General features: G+C 42.6%; 1 protein-coding gene across 13 annotated transcripts in view; it reads left to right on the forward strand.

Annotated features, from left to right (window-relative positions):
• STARD13 (StAR related lipid transfer domain containing 13) overlaps window positions 1-15,051 on the forward strand; it is a 303,153-nt gene that overhangs the window by 254,158 nt on the left and 33,944 nt on the right. For all 13 annotated transcript variants that reach the window (XM_087756685.1, XM_087756689.1, XM_087756691.1 and 10 more), the window contains 2 exons: window positions 11,203-11,274; window positions 13,283-13,364. In XM_087756685.1, the coding sequence (XP_087612811.1) occupies window positions 11,203-11,274; window positions 13,283-13,364 (154 nt within the window). The remainder of the gene's footprint in view (window positions 1-11,202; window positions 11,275-13,282; window positions 13,365-15,051) is intronic.

Consider the following 15,051-nt stretch of genomic DNA (forward strand, 5'->3'; position numbering starts at 1 on the left):
GGTGCTAGCCTTCCTCAAGAAGAAAAGGGGTGTAGAGGAGTTTAAAGCAAGTCTTCATCTGAAATTTTCCACTAGGAGAAGTATATGTTGCTGGTGGAGATTTTCTTCTCCTCGCTATTGGGTCAGTTTAGGGTTATTTTTACACATTTCCTGAAATAGTCACAGAATCACAGAAGGGTTGAGGTAGGAAGGCACGCCTGGAGGTCATCTTGTCCAATCCCCCTTCTCAAGTAAGGCCAGCTACAGCTAGCTGCTGAGGACCATGTCCAGATGGCTTTTGAATATCTCCAAGGACAAAGCCTCCACCACCTCCCTGAGCAACACGTACCAGTGCTCAGTCACGCTCACAGTAAAAAAGTGTTTCCTGATGTTCAGACGGAGCCTCCTCTGTTTCAGTGTGTGCTCATTGTCTGTCACTGGGCACAACTGAGAAGATCCTGGCTCTGCCCTCTTTGCACCCTCCCTTCAGATATTTATACACATAGATAAGATTCCCCTGAGACTTCTCTTCCCCAGGCTGAACAGTCGCGGCTCTCTCAGCCTCTCCTCATGTGTCAGATGCTCCAGTCCCCTAAGCATCTTCACAGCCCTGTGCTGGACTCATTCCAGTAAATCTGTATGTTCTTTTTACTGGGGAGCCCAGAACTGGACCCAGCACACCAGATGTGGCCTCACCAGTGCTGAGAAGAGGGGAAGGATCACCACCCTTGACCTACTGGCAACACTCCTCCTAATGCAGCCTATGATGCTGCCTGCCTCCTTTGCCAGAAGGGGACATTGCTGGCTCATGTTCAAGTTGGTGTCCACCAGACTCTCAGGTCCTTTTCTGCAAAACTGCTTTGCAGCCTGTGGGCCACTCACTTGCTCTTTCACTCTTCAAAAATAGTAATCCAATAGAAGATATATAACATGAATGTGTAACATGAACATATAACATGAACAGGTGCATGTAGGTGCAATGTTTCAATGACTACTTATTATTAATATCTATTAGTTATGGAAGTATCAGTGGTACATTGTAAAAATGGCTTTATAGCAAATCTGGGTGGCAAGTGAGCACACACTTGAAGGTTTTCTAAACATCACCTGGACTCAACATTTCCCTTCTAAATAAGAGCTCAGCAGCTGTTTTGGTCTTCAGGCCACTCTTTGGTCCATGCTTTGTAGAAGTTTAGATGCCACCTAGATCTCTTAATTTGGAAACCCAAAAGCAGAAACTCATAAAATGAGAGTCTGTTTTCAAAATTTGTCCCATAGTGACTCTATGAGTCACCAGAAGTTTTGGAATAGATCCCAAGGGATGGGATTGCTATCTCTTCTCTACCTAGTTGATAATGTTCCTTCCACATTAAAAATACAACATATTTTATATTATAGCCCTTAAAGGCTCACATTTTCCGTACCTTTATCTAAACACATTTTTCAGTGGACATACAGTGCTCATGTATCAGAGCCCTGTTAATTCTCAAGTCAGCGATGCTCAGCTTTTGAATGGCAGGCCAAATAGGTGGGATGGGCAGCGTGGTACTGGGGAATGGGTGGGTGGTACTCTGTCCTCTGAGTCTGTGCTGAGCCAAGACTCATGGGGGCTGTCAGAAGGCAAGAAAAGGAATATAAATCCTAATGGGGAAGGGGGAGGATGTGGAGGGAACCGAGCTCTTAATCACTTCTGCCCATTAGCAATACCAGCGTATTTTTCCTAAGACTAAAGGGAGGCGAGCCTGGTGTCCTTGTCAGATCCCAATATATATATATTATTTGAATTTTATCTATCTCATAAATCCCCTTAGTAGTTTCAGCTGGATAAAGTATTCTCCTTGTTTCTTGTCATAAACTGCTGCAGCGTTCTTTTATGCAGCTGCCACATTTCATCCTAATGCAGCTGCATTTCACCCAGGGATGATGTGATCCCTATATATAACTTCCGCATCAGTTTTTATAACCATTTAAAGTACCTCAAGATGAGATGTGGGATGCAAGCTCTTGTTTTATTAGTGTCATCACAAAGTGCTGCATTGTACAAATCAATTGTAAGCTAAGAAGAAAAGTGTTTTCGAGGTGATACTTGAAGATAGGGAGAGATTTTGGGGGTTAGGAGGATTTAAAATCCTGGTTTAGGAATTCAAAAGGAAGATGGCAAAAAAAGGAAATGAACTAGCATTGAGTGAAGTTGTATTAACTGAGTGGATATGTGGGACAGCGGGTAGCAAAAGTGTCAGAGAAATGAATGGCAGAGAGTTAGTTTTAAGTGACTTTGGAGTGGAAGATACAGAAAGTTGAGGAGAAAGGGAAACCAGCAGTAGATAGAAGTTATCACGATGATAAGCAGCAACCAAGTACCTGGAGAGTACACTCAAAGAAGGACCTGAATTTCTTGATTTTATCACATAGCTGAGCCATATAACATGGATGTGACTTTTCAGCATCAGTTGGCACTATTAAATGTCTTTGCTGTGGTATTAATGTTATGTCTGAGACTTTTAAATGTTAAGACAACTACTTGGTGTCCAAATCTCATTGCATTCTCATATTTAGGTACCTGATTGTGCTGAACACCCTGTACCTCAGCAGAGGGAGTTAGAAGTCTACATAATGGGAGAATTCCCTGGGGAACTGATTTTATCCTGAAGACTCTTAGGGACAGTGATGGCTGCCTGGAAGGGTGGCTAATTACTCTGAATTGGAAGTCGCTTAGGGTATTTCTTGCTCCTGAGGTCTTGATGTGTCCCTGTGCCCCTGATGGCTTTTTGTGCTGGCCCCTGCAAGTCACCCCTCAGCTTAAAGAGCTTGTTGGGTGTAGCACATTGTACAAAGGTCTCTCCGACACTGCCAACTGTTAGCATTTTCCCTGTTGTTGAGATGCTATTTGCATAGCTGCCTTCATGTTATTAGCATGAGTGAAACCATTGTGTTATATACCTAGCTCTGATGAGATCAGATGTAAAAAATATTAATACAGGCAGAGTGTTCCCAGACCTGTAAAGTTTCATGCCTGGTGAACCTGCTATAAATCTCAGGCCTACCAGCTTTACCAATATCCCGTTAATTTAGGAAAGGAATTAATCATAATTCTTTCACCCAAAGGCAAGTTAGGTTCCTAACTCCTTGCCGGAATAACACACCTTTCTTCTTTCTTCTTGGGAAATGCAGCCTTGCTCAAGATAAAAGGGTCCCAGCTGGGCTGTGCAGAATTTGGTTATCGTGGGGAACAAAACAATTGTCATAGTGGTTGAAAGAAACAGTTCATATAGTCCCAGACTATGTCTGAGCAATAGAAATGTCAGTAACTCAGAAGGAAAAGCTATATAAGGGGTCATCTAACCAGGAAAAAATAATCTCATAGCACTGTCTTTAGTCTGGTTTCATTTATTCCATTCTGGAGAATCCTTTTCCAAATCTGTGGTGCTAGCAGTGAGTAGTCAGATAAGACTCCAGCTCAGTATTGAGCCCACTCATCTCCTGATCCCAGTGTCCTTTGGCAATGAATTTTATATACTTCTTTAAAAAAATACTTTATCAGTTTAGATTGCCTTCCTTCTTTTTCATTCCTCCCTTTTCATTAATCTCCCTGTCCTTGTGCTGCAAGGCAGAGTGAATAGAAGTTCCCAATTTCCTATTTTTGTATTACCCCTGATTTTGTACCCTTCTATCATAACGCTTCCTTATTCATCTGCTCTCCAAGGTAAACAGTCCCAATCTTTTCATCTCTCAGCATATGAGATTTTTTTCATGTCCATAAATAATCATGCTTCTCACTTTCAACCTTTCTAAGAAGTCAGAGCATGAATGGACATCATCTCAACAAGTGTAAAGAATTACACATAAAGAAACTACTCATGAGCTTGAAAGGATCTTTTTCTATTGACATTTGATTTATATTCAGCCACAGTAGTTTAAAAGGTTCATATTTTATTGCATTATTACTGGTACCACAATATTCTGCAAAAGCTTAGGGTCTATTAAAATAGCATTTTGACAGCATTATTTGTTCCTTGCTTGCAAAACATAACTTTGCCTCTAATAGTAATTATACGGCATGATATAAAATAATTCCAATGAAATTCCACTTTTGAAAACCTTATTATCAGGATTTATTGAAGAGTATGCACCATAGTGTAGTAAAATAATATAAATTCATTGTATGCTTATGTTTTATTTTATTTATTATATATTTGCACTATAAATGGTAATTTTACAGTTGCATGGTACAATTACCTTTGTGTTATTATTGGAATTCTTCTGGGAAAGTCCTATAGAGTGGAAGGGAATGGGATAAACGGTTAGACCTCTACCTAAAAGCGTTCCCTCAAATGGAGTTCTCAGGAAATTATGCTAAAAGCCTAAATAATTTCAGAGACACCAATATCCTTTGCACAAAAATTTATACCATCCTATAAATAAAACTTTGGAATTTTCCCTCTTAAAGAATTCTGGTGGGTACAATACAATGTGAAAATGTTACAGAAAATTGTATCTGTCTTTATTAAATTGCATGAGACTTTTTCCTTAGGGAATATGAGAAGCTTTGTATTTTTCCATGATCTACACCAACCTGCTTGGAGTAGTGAAGCGAGACTATAATCTAGTAGTTAAGGTATTAACCTGCTCCTTGCAAGCTATAGATGTGAGCTTCTGTTATGCTGTGAATTTCCTATGTGACCTTGGGAAGTCACCTTTTCTCATACTGACAAATATTTTCATGTTCTTTACAATTTAGCACCGCTACCCTACTGTAGTCTAATTTCTTAGTTCCAAAGTAGCTTTGCAAATGCCATTCAATGGAAACCTATCAGCCTTTAGTGTTACGTAGTAGCTGAGTGACAATGGCGGATGGGTTTAGGTATCTAAGAACTTCAGAAATTTGGGATTTGGTCTGTCCAGACCAGATTTCTAAGGGTATTAGTAACTGAGGAGTGACATAGTCATATCTTTATGGGCAGTTAAAGGAGTCAGGCACCTAGTTCCCACCAATCTTGTCTCTGACCTGTTTATGCACTTTTGAAGGGCTTTAAATACCCATTTGTAAAATAAGAATAAGAGTTACATGGATAATTATCTTAAAGACTATGAGATGTAGTGCAGGAGAGTAATGAGGGCCACTGAAGTACCTCAGACTGGGCTGCAAGAAGAAGCTGAAACATGCTGGACCTGTTACACAGCTTCAGCCTGAACTGAGCTTTCCTATAGATCCCATCTGCCCTCATGAGTGCTCTTCTGGGAAGACATCAGGGTGGTGGCATGGCTTATTGGTGACATGACAGGTGTATGGGGCAAAAGGGATGCATCAAGACCAGCGAGGCAAGGCTGAAGCTCTCCTGCGTAGTTTCTACATCTGCCTTGAGCATGCCTCAGGTTTAAGACACAATGAATGTTTCCTCCCCAGGAGTATTATCTGGTTCACCTTTCACACAGGTCCACAGTGGCTCCTGAGAGTAAAAGGTGTTATTAAACCCAGGGTTGAGCTGAGCCCTCAAACTGACCCTAAAATGCCAGGTAGATGTTGTTCTGGAAGATGCAGTACAAATGCTGTCATCCCAACAGTTTTCCTCCTTTTCAAGGAGAGAGTAAGACAAGGACCAAAAGTTAATGTAAAGCATAGCACCAGACTAACCACCTGCAAACCCTGTGAGCTATAACCAAGCTGTTACTCTGCTCCCAAACAACGCTTGCAAGAGTGAGATCTCATCTACCTAACAGACCGGCTTGTGATGGCCACTGGATCTCACTGATGAGGGTGTGCAGTAAAATACACCCCTTTCCAATGACTTGATTAATCATTTTCTCTAATGCTCCCAGATATTTTATCTTAAGTCTAGTAAATTATATGTAAGTAGTGAGCAATATAGGGGGAATAAAAAAGTAAACATAAACAGTGATTTGTTACAGACAGATGAATAATAAAGGTTATCACATAAAGTTGACATAAACACAATAGATGGGGTAATTATGTACCTTATTTATTCTAGTTGCTATTTCTTTCACTGCATTGTGCAAAGGGATATCTGAATCTTAAATAAAAAAAATAGTTTAAAAAAAAGGGAGAAACACCAAAACAGAAGATAGAAGAGACAGAGGGAGGATGGCAGAAAGGCAGAAACAAGATGAAATGCTGATGTCTAGACAGGAAAAGGGAAAGGACTGTAGTATCTAGGTCTTAGCAGCAATATTTGTGGACAGTGATAATGTCCCAAGCTAGAAAATTAATTTATTTACACGATTTTCTCTTGACAGAGCAATTTTCTCCAAACAACTTTTTAGACAGTTCTCTTTCATGTGAGGAAGGACTGTCCCAGTGGTTTGATTTTCTTGGGCTCATTAAAATGCAGCTAATATGGACTAAACAGGACCCTTAGAGGGTCTGGGTCAACTTGGTACTCCAACAGCAGACCGTTACTGATTTTGGTGGGGTTAGTTTTCTGCTAGCTTAGAGGACTGAGCTAGATCTCTGCAGGGTTAGCCAGGCGTTGGTTGTGGCATGAAGGGAAGCAGGAGAAGGAGCCAGCCGGCGTGGGGCAGGCAGAGCTGGATGTCCCCTTTGGTGGCAGCTGGCTGCTGGAGTCTTCCTCTGGTGCTGGGCACCATCAAAGCAGTTCGTGAAGAATCAGTGAAAGTGTTGGGAGAGAGGAAGAGACTGCAAGCAACCATCTCCATTTTAGCCCCAGAATAGCCAGAGCACCCACATGGTCTGTGGGAGACAAGCTCAAACCAGCTTAACACTCAAAGTGAAGTCCCAGCTGTGCTCTGAACATCTGTCACATTTCCTGGGTGAACCTCTCTCCCCTTATTTTGCTCTATTTACACCCTAAATAAATTAAAAAAAGGATCAGAGATTTGCACTTCAATCTCTACTGTGCAGTATATGCTTTGGGCTACTGTATCAGTGTCTCTGATAAACATTTAATTTAATACACAGTGGGACAACTCTAGGAGGAAAGATTAAGACACAATCCCATAGTGGGGGTGGAGGGGAAGATAGCTTGGCTGATCAAAGAGGTGTGTGACAAGGTTTTAAGTCCCTGCTTGCATATGGGCACTGAAAGGTTTCAGTCAAGCAGGGGGCAACTTCTGGGGAGCCTCTGGGGCGAGATGAGAGGAAGGTCAGCAGCAACGTCTGTGCACAGGGGACTTTGGACATACCTCCTGAAAAGAGCTGGTAGATGACAGGGATATGGAGGCAGTGAGGAGATCATCATCCTGATCTCACCAGAAATGTGGCTGGAGGGCTTTTGCATGTGTGGATCTCAGTTATAACTCACTACTGGTAGAAAAGTGAAATGTAAAAGAGAAACTTGTTTCCTATCAAGCTTCAACTAAAAACTGAAAAAAGCCCTGAGAATTCAAGTATTGTGAGACATATTGATGCTTGTCAATATTTGTGACTGAGTTATTATCTGGCCTTAATAATTAATGATTGTCATTAACTGCTGCACAAGCAAGTGGAAAGCAGTAGGTATATTACCCCTGACGTTTTTTCAGTCAGCAGAGCACGGCAGTAGTGCATAAGCACAAACCCACCATCAGGAGCACTGGGGTGAGCAGCCTTTTGGTCATGCCAAGGGAGATGCTACTTGTGGGTTGGTGGTGGCTCACATGCTTCTGGGAGGACCTGTGGCTCCTGCCAGCCTTGAGTGCAAAACTATGAGCCATGTGCTCTCCTAAAATCACTCTTCTTAGTGTGACAGCCCTTCTCTGTGTTGTTGACAAGCTGCCTTGGAGCCACCTGTGAACACCTGTAGTTTTCCAGGTCCTTCACGGTTGCACCAAGACGGTGCAGCTGCTGCAGGCTGGTTCAGACCCCTGCGTTAGCCTGGATGTGGGAACAGAACTGGACCAACACCATATTTCTGCAGCCCTTCATTGACAGCTTCAGCAAGGTCTTTTTGATGCTGTACTCATCTCTCCTCAAAGAAGTCTTCACTGATGTTTAACTAGCAAGTAAAAAAAGGCAAATATTAGAGCATGTGCACAGAAAGAGAAGGTTAAACTGACCATCTCAAATTATGTTTTAAACATTACAATACCCAGTAATGAAAGAATCTGTATTGCATTCTGAACTGTAACTTGGATTACATGCCCGGAGCAAGATAATATAGAAATCACCTTTGGTGTCTGCTGAGGAGTAAATCCTTGTCTGTGCCTTTTCACCGAAACCACAGGAGTGGCCAAGAGGGGAATGGCTGGAACAGGTGCCTTTAGCCAGTAGAAATACACTGATATGAGCGAAGTCATAGTATTGGCTGGGCCAGCAGCACATTGCACTTCTCCCCTTCTGCTGTCCTCTGAATAAGACCAAAAAGGAAAGAGATATGGGAGGGAACTGGGGACTGATACATGTGTGAGACCCAGTATCCTGGAAGCAGACTTAGCAAACCTTATTCGAGGGAAATCTGTTTGTTTGAGATGATCATTTAGAAAATGAGAATACTCCCAATAGATTCCTTCGTGGAGGAGATAGAGTCAAACATTTGAAAGCAGAAGTTATCATCATCAATCATTTTTGACTGGTTGCAGAGTGTTACAGTCTCATACAAAAGAAAAAAAATGGGTGAGATTTACTTCCTTGGTTATTCCCTGCAATTATTCACCCACTGCAACCTGAGATTTTTTAGATCTCACTTGGGCTGCAGGAAGATTCCTCAGCAAGCTCCTCTGAGCAGCCAACTGCATAAAACATTGAAATATGAGAAGCATATAAGAGCATTAAATGGTAGCATTCTCCATCACCCACAGCCTCCGTTAGTTGTGCTTCCAGGCCAGATGAAGCCAGAATGTACGTACAGCTGTTCTGAGTTGTAAAATACGTTTTGAAATGGGATTGATTCATCTGTGTTTCATGAGATTGAATTAAGCAAAAGAAAAAAGTATAAAGACTTGTCTTTTTTCCAAGCATTTAATAAAAATATTCAGTCTCACTGGAACATAATAGAGATGTGCTTTCAGCACACAGATGTGCAGTAGTGAGAGCCACGTTTTATGTAAGCTGCTCATTCTTTTGTGCAGTGTTAAGAACTGAATGTACTTTCATACTCCTTTTTTGGCCTTGACATGAACTAATGTCAAAGCAAATGAAGACCTGGTGGTAAATCCTTTTCAGCACTGCTAATGATTGCGGCCATTGCGGAGCTGTTGCTGGCTGTCTTTGGGAAATTGGGCTTTTGATAAGTAGACCTTGTATTCTGAATTTTGATTTCTGCAACAAAATTTGCTGGTGTGACTCAGTATTTAGAGGATCAAAAAGGTGTGTGGGTCACATACTGCAGAGTATATTCAAAGCAGGATTTATGATGAGCTTCAGTGGCTAAAGTCATAAAGGGTATAATGAATGATTTGAACAGAATTACATGAGGAAAATTTCACACCAGCATCTTCTATCTATAAAAATGGATTTTAGTAGAAAACAGATTTACAACTGGAATTTTTTTCCATGCAAGGCAGAACATGCAGAAGAGCAACTGAGCCTGATTTTCTTTTTCCAGTTCCATTGCTTGTTTTATATTTAGGAGTTTGTATTATGGCTGCCTAGATTTTACAGCCACAAATATGCCAAAACCCTTGACTGGTTCATTCAGGTTGAATAATAAGCAACATAAAATGTCTACTTTCTTCAACACCTGCACACTCCATTCCTTAGCGTTTTGCAAATGTGAAAGGTGTAGACATGTGTTTTGACTTTGATCTTGTAAACCGAAACTGTTCAAGTGGTAGATCCTGCTCTAGATCTGGGCAGCAAGGAGATGTTTCCTCAGCAACCCATATTTATCTGGGTGAGCCTCTATTTTCAGCTGTTCCTCCAGTCACTCTGGGAGCAGCTGCACATGCAGGCAACGTGGGTGCGGGGCAGAGTCAGACCTGGCATGCTGCTTTCCATAAAATGAGAGCTTGGTAGAAATTGAGGTACCCTACTGTCAACATGCATCAGTCATCTCAGAGGTTGGGTACATAACCATGTGTGTGACTGCTGGAGTGCACAAAGTCTGTTTTGCTGGAGACGCTTCAAAATTTATCCTCTGTTTTTGTGTAGCTGACATTTACTTACTGCTGCTTTAGTAATTGCATGGGGTGGATCTACATCTCCTGTGCAAAAAGCTTTAGGTCTTATGTAGTCCCCCTCTTAAACATTATTTTCTTCCATTCCCTCATGCTCACCTATTCCTACTGTCACCCCCAAAATAAGGAGGGACTATTCTCTTGTCCAGCTGATGATTCCCCCTCCTCTTTCATAGGGGTGGGATACATCTTATTCAGTGAAAGCTGTTTGAAAGGGGAAACCTAGTCCAGCATCAGCTGTGTCCATACTTCTAAATAGTGGAGAGGCAGGGACAAGATGACACAGACTGATTCCTCTCCTCACTGCTTAGTACTAGCCTTCTCAAGAAAAGATTTGTCTTGATAGATAACTGAAACACTCCAAAACAGGCCTGGAAGTGGATTAAAATTAAAGAGTGATCAGTCTGGGGTCCAGTGCTTGAAGCTACTGCCTGTATGTATTTTATTTAGCTGCACAGACATACCTGTAGCTGTTTATCCTCCCTCCGTTAGCAGCCACAAGAGAAAATCATTGTCAGTAGTTGATTTATCCCACCTATTTTAGACACTACTTTAAGGTGAAATGAATCACCCTTTGGAAGTAACTGTCTCTCTATTGACTATGGAGGCAGTCTGCATAATGGAGTTCAGATGGCTAAAGGTAGAAAGGAGCATCCTACCTGTGCAATTGTCCCTTCAGTAACATGAGACCTGCACTGGGGTTTTCCTGGCAGAGCTTTCAGTGGCTTTCCTGTGGGATTTTTCTCTTCAAGAAGTGTCAGAGCAGGAGAAAAAACAGTGTCACCCCATTTCCACCCTACTCCCTGTCACCCCATTTCCACCCTCCTTCATCTTCACCTCTCCCCAACAACATACCCTTGGAGGAGGATAGGACACAGGACCACAGGCCTGGCTGAGAAACTTCTCCTGCTGCGTGGAGATGGTTAACACTTCATCCCGGTCACCAAGCGGCTATGCAAACCCCAGAGTCCTGTGGAGGCAGGGGGATTTCTTTGAGGGACTATTTTATTTTCTGATGCTATTAAAAAGTACTTCAGAGTGATGACAGTACTTTTAAGCAACAAACAGCTACTGCCAAGTATCTTTGCTATTTCCTTGTAACTAAAAGAACTTCCAATGCAAAATAACAAAGTGTGAACTTTTTTCTCTTCTCAGAAATCGAAGCAAAGGAAGCGTGTGACTGGTTACGTGCAGCTGGATTTCCCCAATATGCTCAGTTCTATGAGGGTAAGTAGGTTTTTCTCCTCTTTGTGCGGTACCAAAAGTGTACTGGGTCCTTGCCAGGAGAGCTTGCAGTCGGCCAACTCTACATTTGACTGAGTTATGGCCATGGCTGGCTGCTTCACAAAGCCTCAGCTGCTGGAGTCATACAAGTGCCTAAAGAAAAGTAAGATTCTTCTCCTCATAGCCATGGGAATTAAAAAAAGAGTGACATAGTTTGTGTAAACCTCGAAGATTAACAAAAACAAGTACAAAAAATCCAAACACGTAAGTCTCTTTTTTTTTTAAACTTCCTGAACTGTGTCTAAAATAAGATTGAAAACACTGAAAGTTACTGAAAATGTCAATCTTACTGAAAAGAAGATTTAAAAACTCTTCAAAGTTACTAAAAGTGAATAATATGAGCTGCATTTTACATTTGCAAAGCAAGAAAAGCCAATATTTTGGTGCTAACTCAAAGCAAATGGCCGTGTCCCCTTCCTAGCTGCAAAGTTCGTGCCCAGGGAAGCGGCGTCCCCGAGGGCAGGGTGAGTGGGTGCACTGCTGCTGCATTCAGGAGTAGTTTGGGGACTGGGGCTGGGTTTTTGCTGCTCTCCCTAGCTTAATGCTGAGAGGGAAGCTGCAGCTGATCCTCACTTTTCCCAAACTGCATGTTCTGTCTGCCAGAGACACAGAGCCAGCTCAGGCCCACTCAGGGTTATTAGCCGAAGTGCAGCTCTGCCAAACACCGCTGGACACCTTCCAGGGTCAGCTTGGGTCTGGAGGCAGCACGGCTCCACGCATGGAGCGATGGCCAAGAAACCTCGTGGGTCAGAGCCAGCTCTGCTGAGAGCCGGCTCAGACACCATCCATCCCCACATGTGGGATGGACGAGGACACCTCTGCAGCTTCTGATGGCCAGCTGAGGTCCCTTAAGGCTCAGGTGCCCAGGTACTGGGAGCACCATGCAGAAATGCTCAGGTGGCTCCTCAGGAGCCAAAAGGGCTCTGTTAAACCCAGCAAGGAACTAAGACTAATAAGCCTCCAAGACCAAAGCTGACATAGATGTGTGTCTACCAGTCCCTGGGTGCCCAGTAGTACTTTTGTGTCTGCCTTGTAATCAGAGTATCTCAGATCCCCGCTTGCCCATGGAAAGGAGAGCCTGCTGCCTCCCAGACTCAAAGGGATGTTCCCTCCCAAAAGCAACCTGTGCTGGGCTCCCACAGTTCCCATACAGTCAGTGTACACTCTAGACACTCTGCGCCTCTGAAAACAAGGTTCTTTTTACAGGCATCTATTGTGTCAACGTTAAGCACTAGTGTCTGGAAATGCTGGCTGCAGTTCCTGTATCCCAGCATCCTGCTGAGGTACCTAAGCATGGCAGAGCAGTCTGGAGAACAGCCACAGCGCTGGAACCCATCCCACTGTTACAGAGCCCACTAATGTGTTGCAGCCATGTCACTTTTCATTACAAATGTCAGCTTCCAGCACACTAGTCTGGCTTTTTAGCTAATATTGGGGGTTATAATTCAGCTCTTTTTTTTCTGTCTCTGTTACTTGAGTAACCCTTTGTCTGAAATCATTGTTATTGGGACCTGTGTTAAAAGCAAAAAGTGCAGAACATTTCTGTGTCATGGGAAAAGTCTGTCTAGCAAATAACTCATTAAGTCACTGTGATGGGAATGGTGAACCTTGTTGCTCCTGTGGATAAAGTCTGTTGGTAATTCCCTGATTTCGTTCATTTGTGCTAGGCACTAGAAAGAACAGCTAACAACTGAGTATCTTATTAAAGCCAAAATGAAATAATCTTGCTCTCTCTTTGGTGCACAGGACGTTCAACTATACCTTTAAAAGAAAAAAAAAATAATAAAGTGACTGAAAGGGTCACAAATACAGCTGGAAGGGAACCAGAGCTGAGTGAAATTGGTCATACTAGGTTTCAGTGAGCAAGCACATGCAAAGCATTTTAGATGAAGACAATGTATTTTAATTTGAATAGCAAGCAGTCATCTTAATATTGTGTCTCCTTTTATAGACTCCCAGTTTCCCATTGACATTGCTGCAGTAAAGAAAGATCATGATTTTCTTGACAAGGACCTTGTAGAAACTCTTTGCAGGTAAATAACACCTAAAGTTTCTTTTCTGATAATTTAAAAACATGAGATGATTTGTTATTGTTAGCATAGCAGCAGAAGCAGCAGCAGAGATGTTTGCTTGTCCGCGTGAATTAAGCAATGATATCTATAATGCTACCATTCTGAATTCATTACTCTTGTGGAAAATCCTGGAGTAGGACCCACACTACACTCATAGAAAACATCACATGATTTGAGAAGACCCAAATCCAATGGGTTTGAAACACCTGCCTTTTAAGAAACAACTAGTGGTAGTACAAGCAAACCCTGAATAAATGAGAGTCACATTTGAGTTGCACATGAATAACTCTTACGTCCAAGCACAGCAGAAAAGATGAAACTTCATTGCACAGAATTCAGCAAGTACTTTCTCTGGCAGCAGACGTGGTTTTCATGCTGCTGTGATTCCCTTGGTACTCTCCTTTTGGCACCAGTAACAGAAGTGGGACCAGAACGCCACAGTACTACAGCTGCTACAACTAATCATTGGTTTGCCCCTCCCAGAGGGCTTGTGTTTGTTGTTTATCTAGCTTTTTAAATTCTGCCTGTGATGAATATATCATACTGCATTGCTCAAATACTGTCCCCCAGGACTCAAGAAGCAGCAATTCTGTGGTAGTTTTGCAAAACCACATTGCAGAGGCATTGTTCCCCTCTTCTTTCTCCTGTGCTAAGCTCAAGCTGGGTTCTGCTCCTCTTCTCTTCATCAAGGACAAAGGAGCATCTGGCCCCTAACCAAGCAGGCTTTATTACATGTTATGGAAACTTTCACAACACCGACATCAAGATAATTGGACAAAACTCTTATTTCCCTTTCTGCAACTGTGGCTAAAGTCATCAGAGAGTGTATGCTGTTCCACTGCACATCGTACTGTGCATTGCAGGGACTGAGTCTGTGATGGAGGACTGCAGAGAGGGTTTCTGAGAACTATAGAAAATAAGGCTGAAGAGAGTTCATCTAGTCCATCTCCATCCCAGGCTATGCCCTCCTTCCTGGAGGATCCAGGTAATTCCCGGGCGTAGCTGTCAGAATGCTTTCCCAGAACTCCTTTGCTGCAAGTGAGACCTATTGCTTCTCATTTTGTGTGTTATGGTTATGAGGAACAGAATATTCTCTGTGTAAACCTTTCTGTCTGAAGACGAATCAGTAGGAAAGACTTGGATCCTTCATCCTCTCAAGGATGCCAGGGAGCAAAATAACTGCAGACTTGATCCACTGCTGTTCGTACAGCTTGTTTGGAGGGATTGCTATGCCCATGCCTAAGAAACCTTCTTCCCACAGATAGATGCATCCCCCTGCTTCAGTCTGGCATGGTGGAAGACATACCTTGCTGTAGTTTGGGAACTGGGAATTGGTAGGAGGTTGAGATCTCTTCCCCTCTGCCCTTTGCCACGAAGTTGAAAGACCATCCGAAAGTGCAAGTATGATGTCTGTCCCTGTCCCTTTCTCCTGAGAGCAAACAGTGAGGTGCAGTCATTGCATAGCTCTCTGACTCTCCCCAGCCTTTCTTCTCTGAAGTAACTAGCAATGGTAGTACTTCAATTATGGTCACCAGGCATCCAACACCTACACAGCTAAATGGGAACAGCTCACCTCTTGCTCCTCCGGCCTCTCTGTAGACTCACAGATACACCTACAAAAATTACACTGTGTTTATATATTTATGAG

This window comes from Nipponia nippon, unplaced genomic scaffold (assembly GCF_047370975.1).
Source record: "Nipponia nippon isolate SJK-2023a ecotype South Korea unplaced genomic scaffold, ASM4737097v1 scaffold_2, whole genome shotgun sequence".
Taxonomy (NCBI): domain Eukaryota; kingdom Metazoa; phylum Chordata; class Aves; order Pelecaniformes; family Threskiornithidae; genus Nipponia; species Nipponia nippon.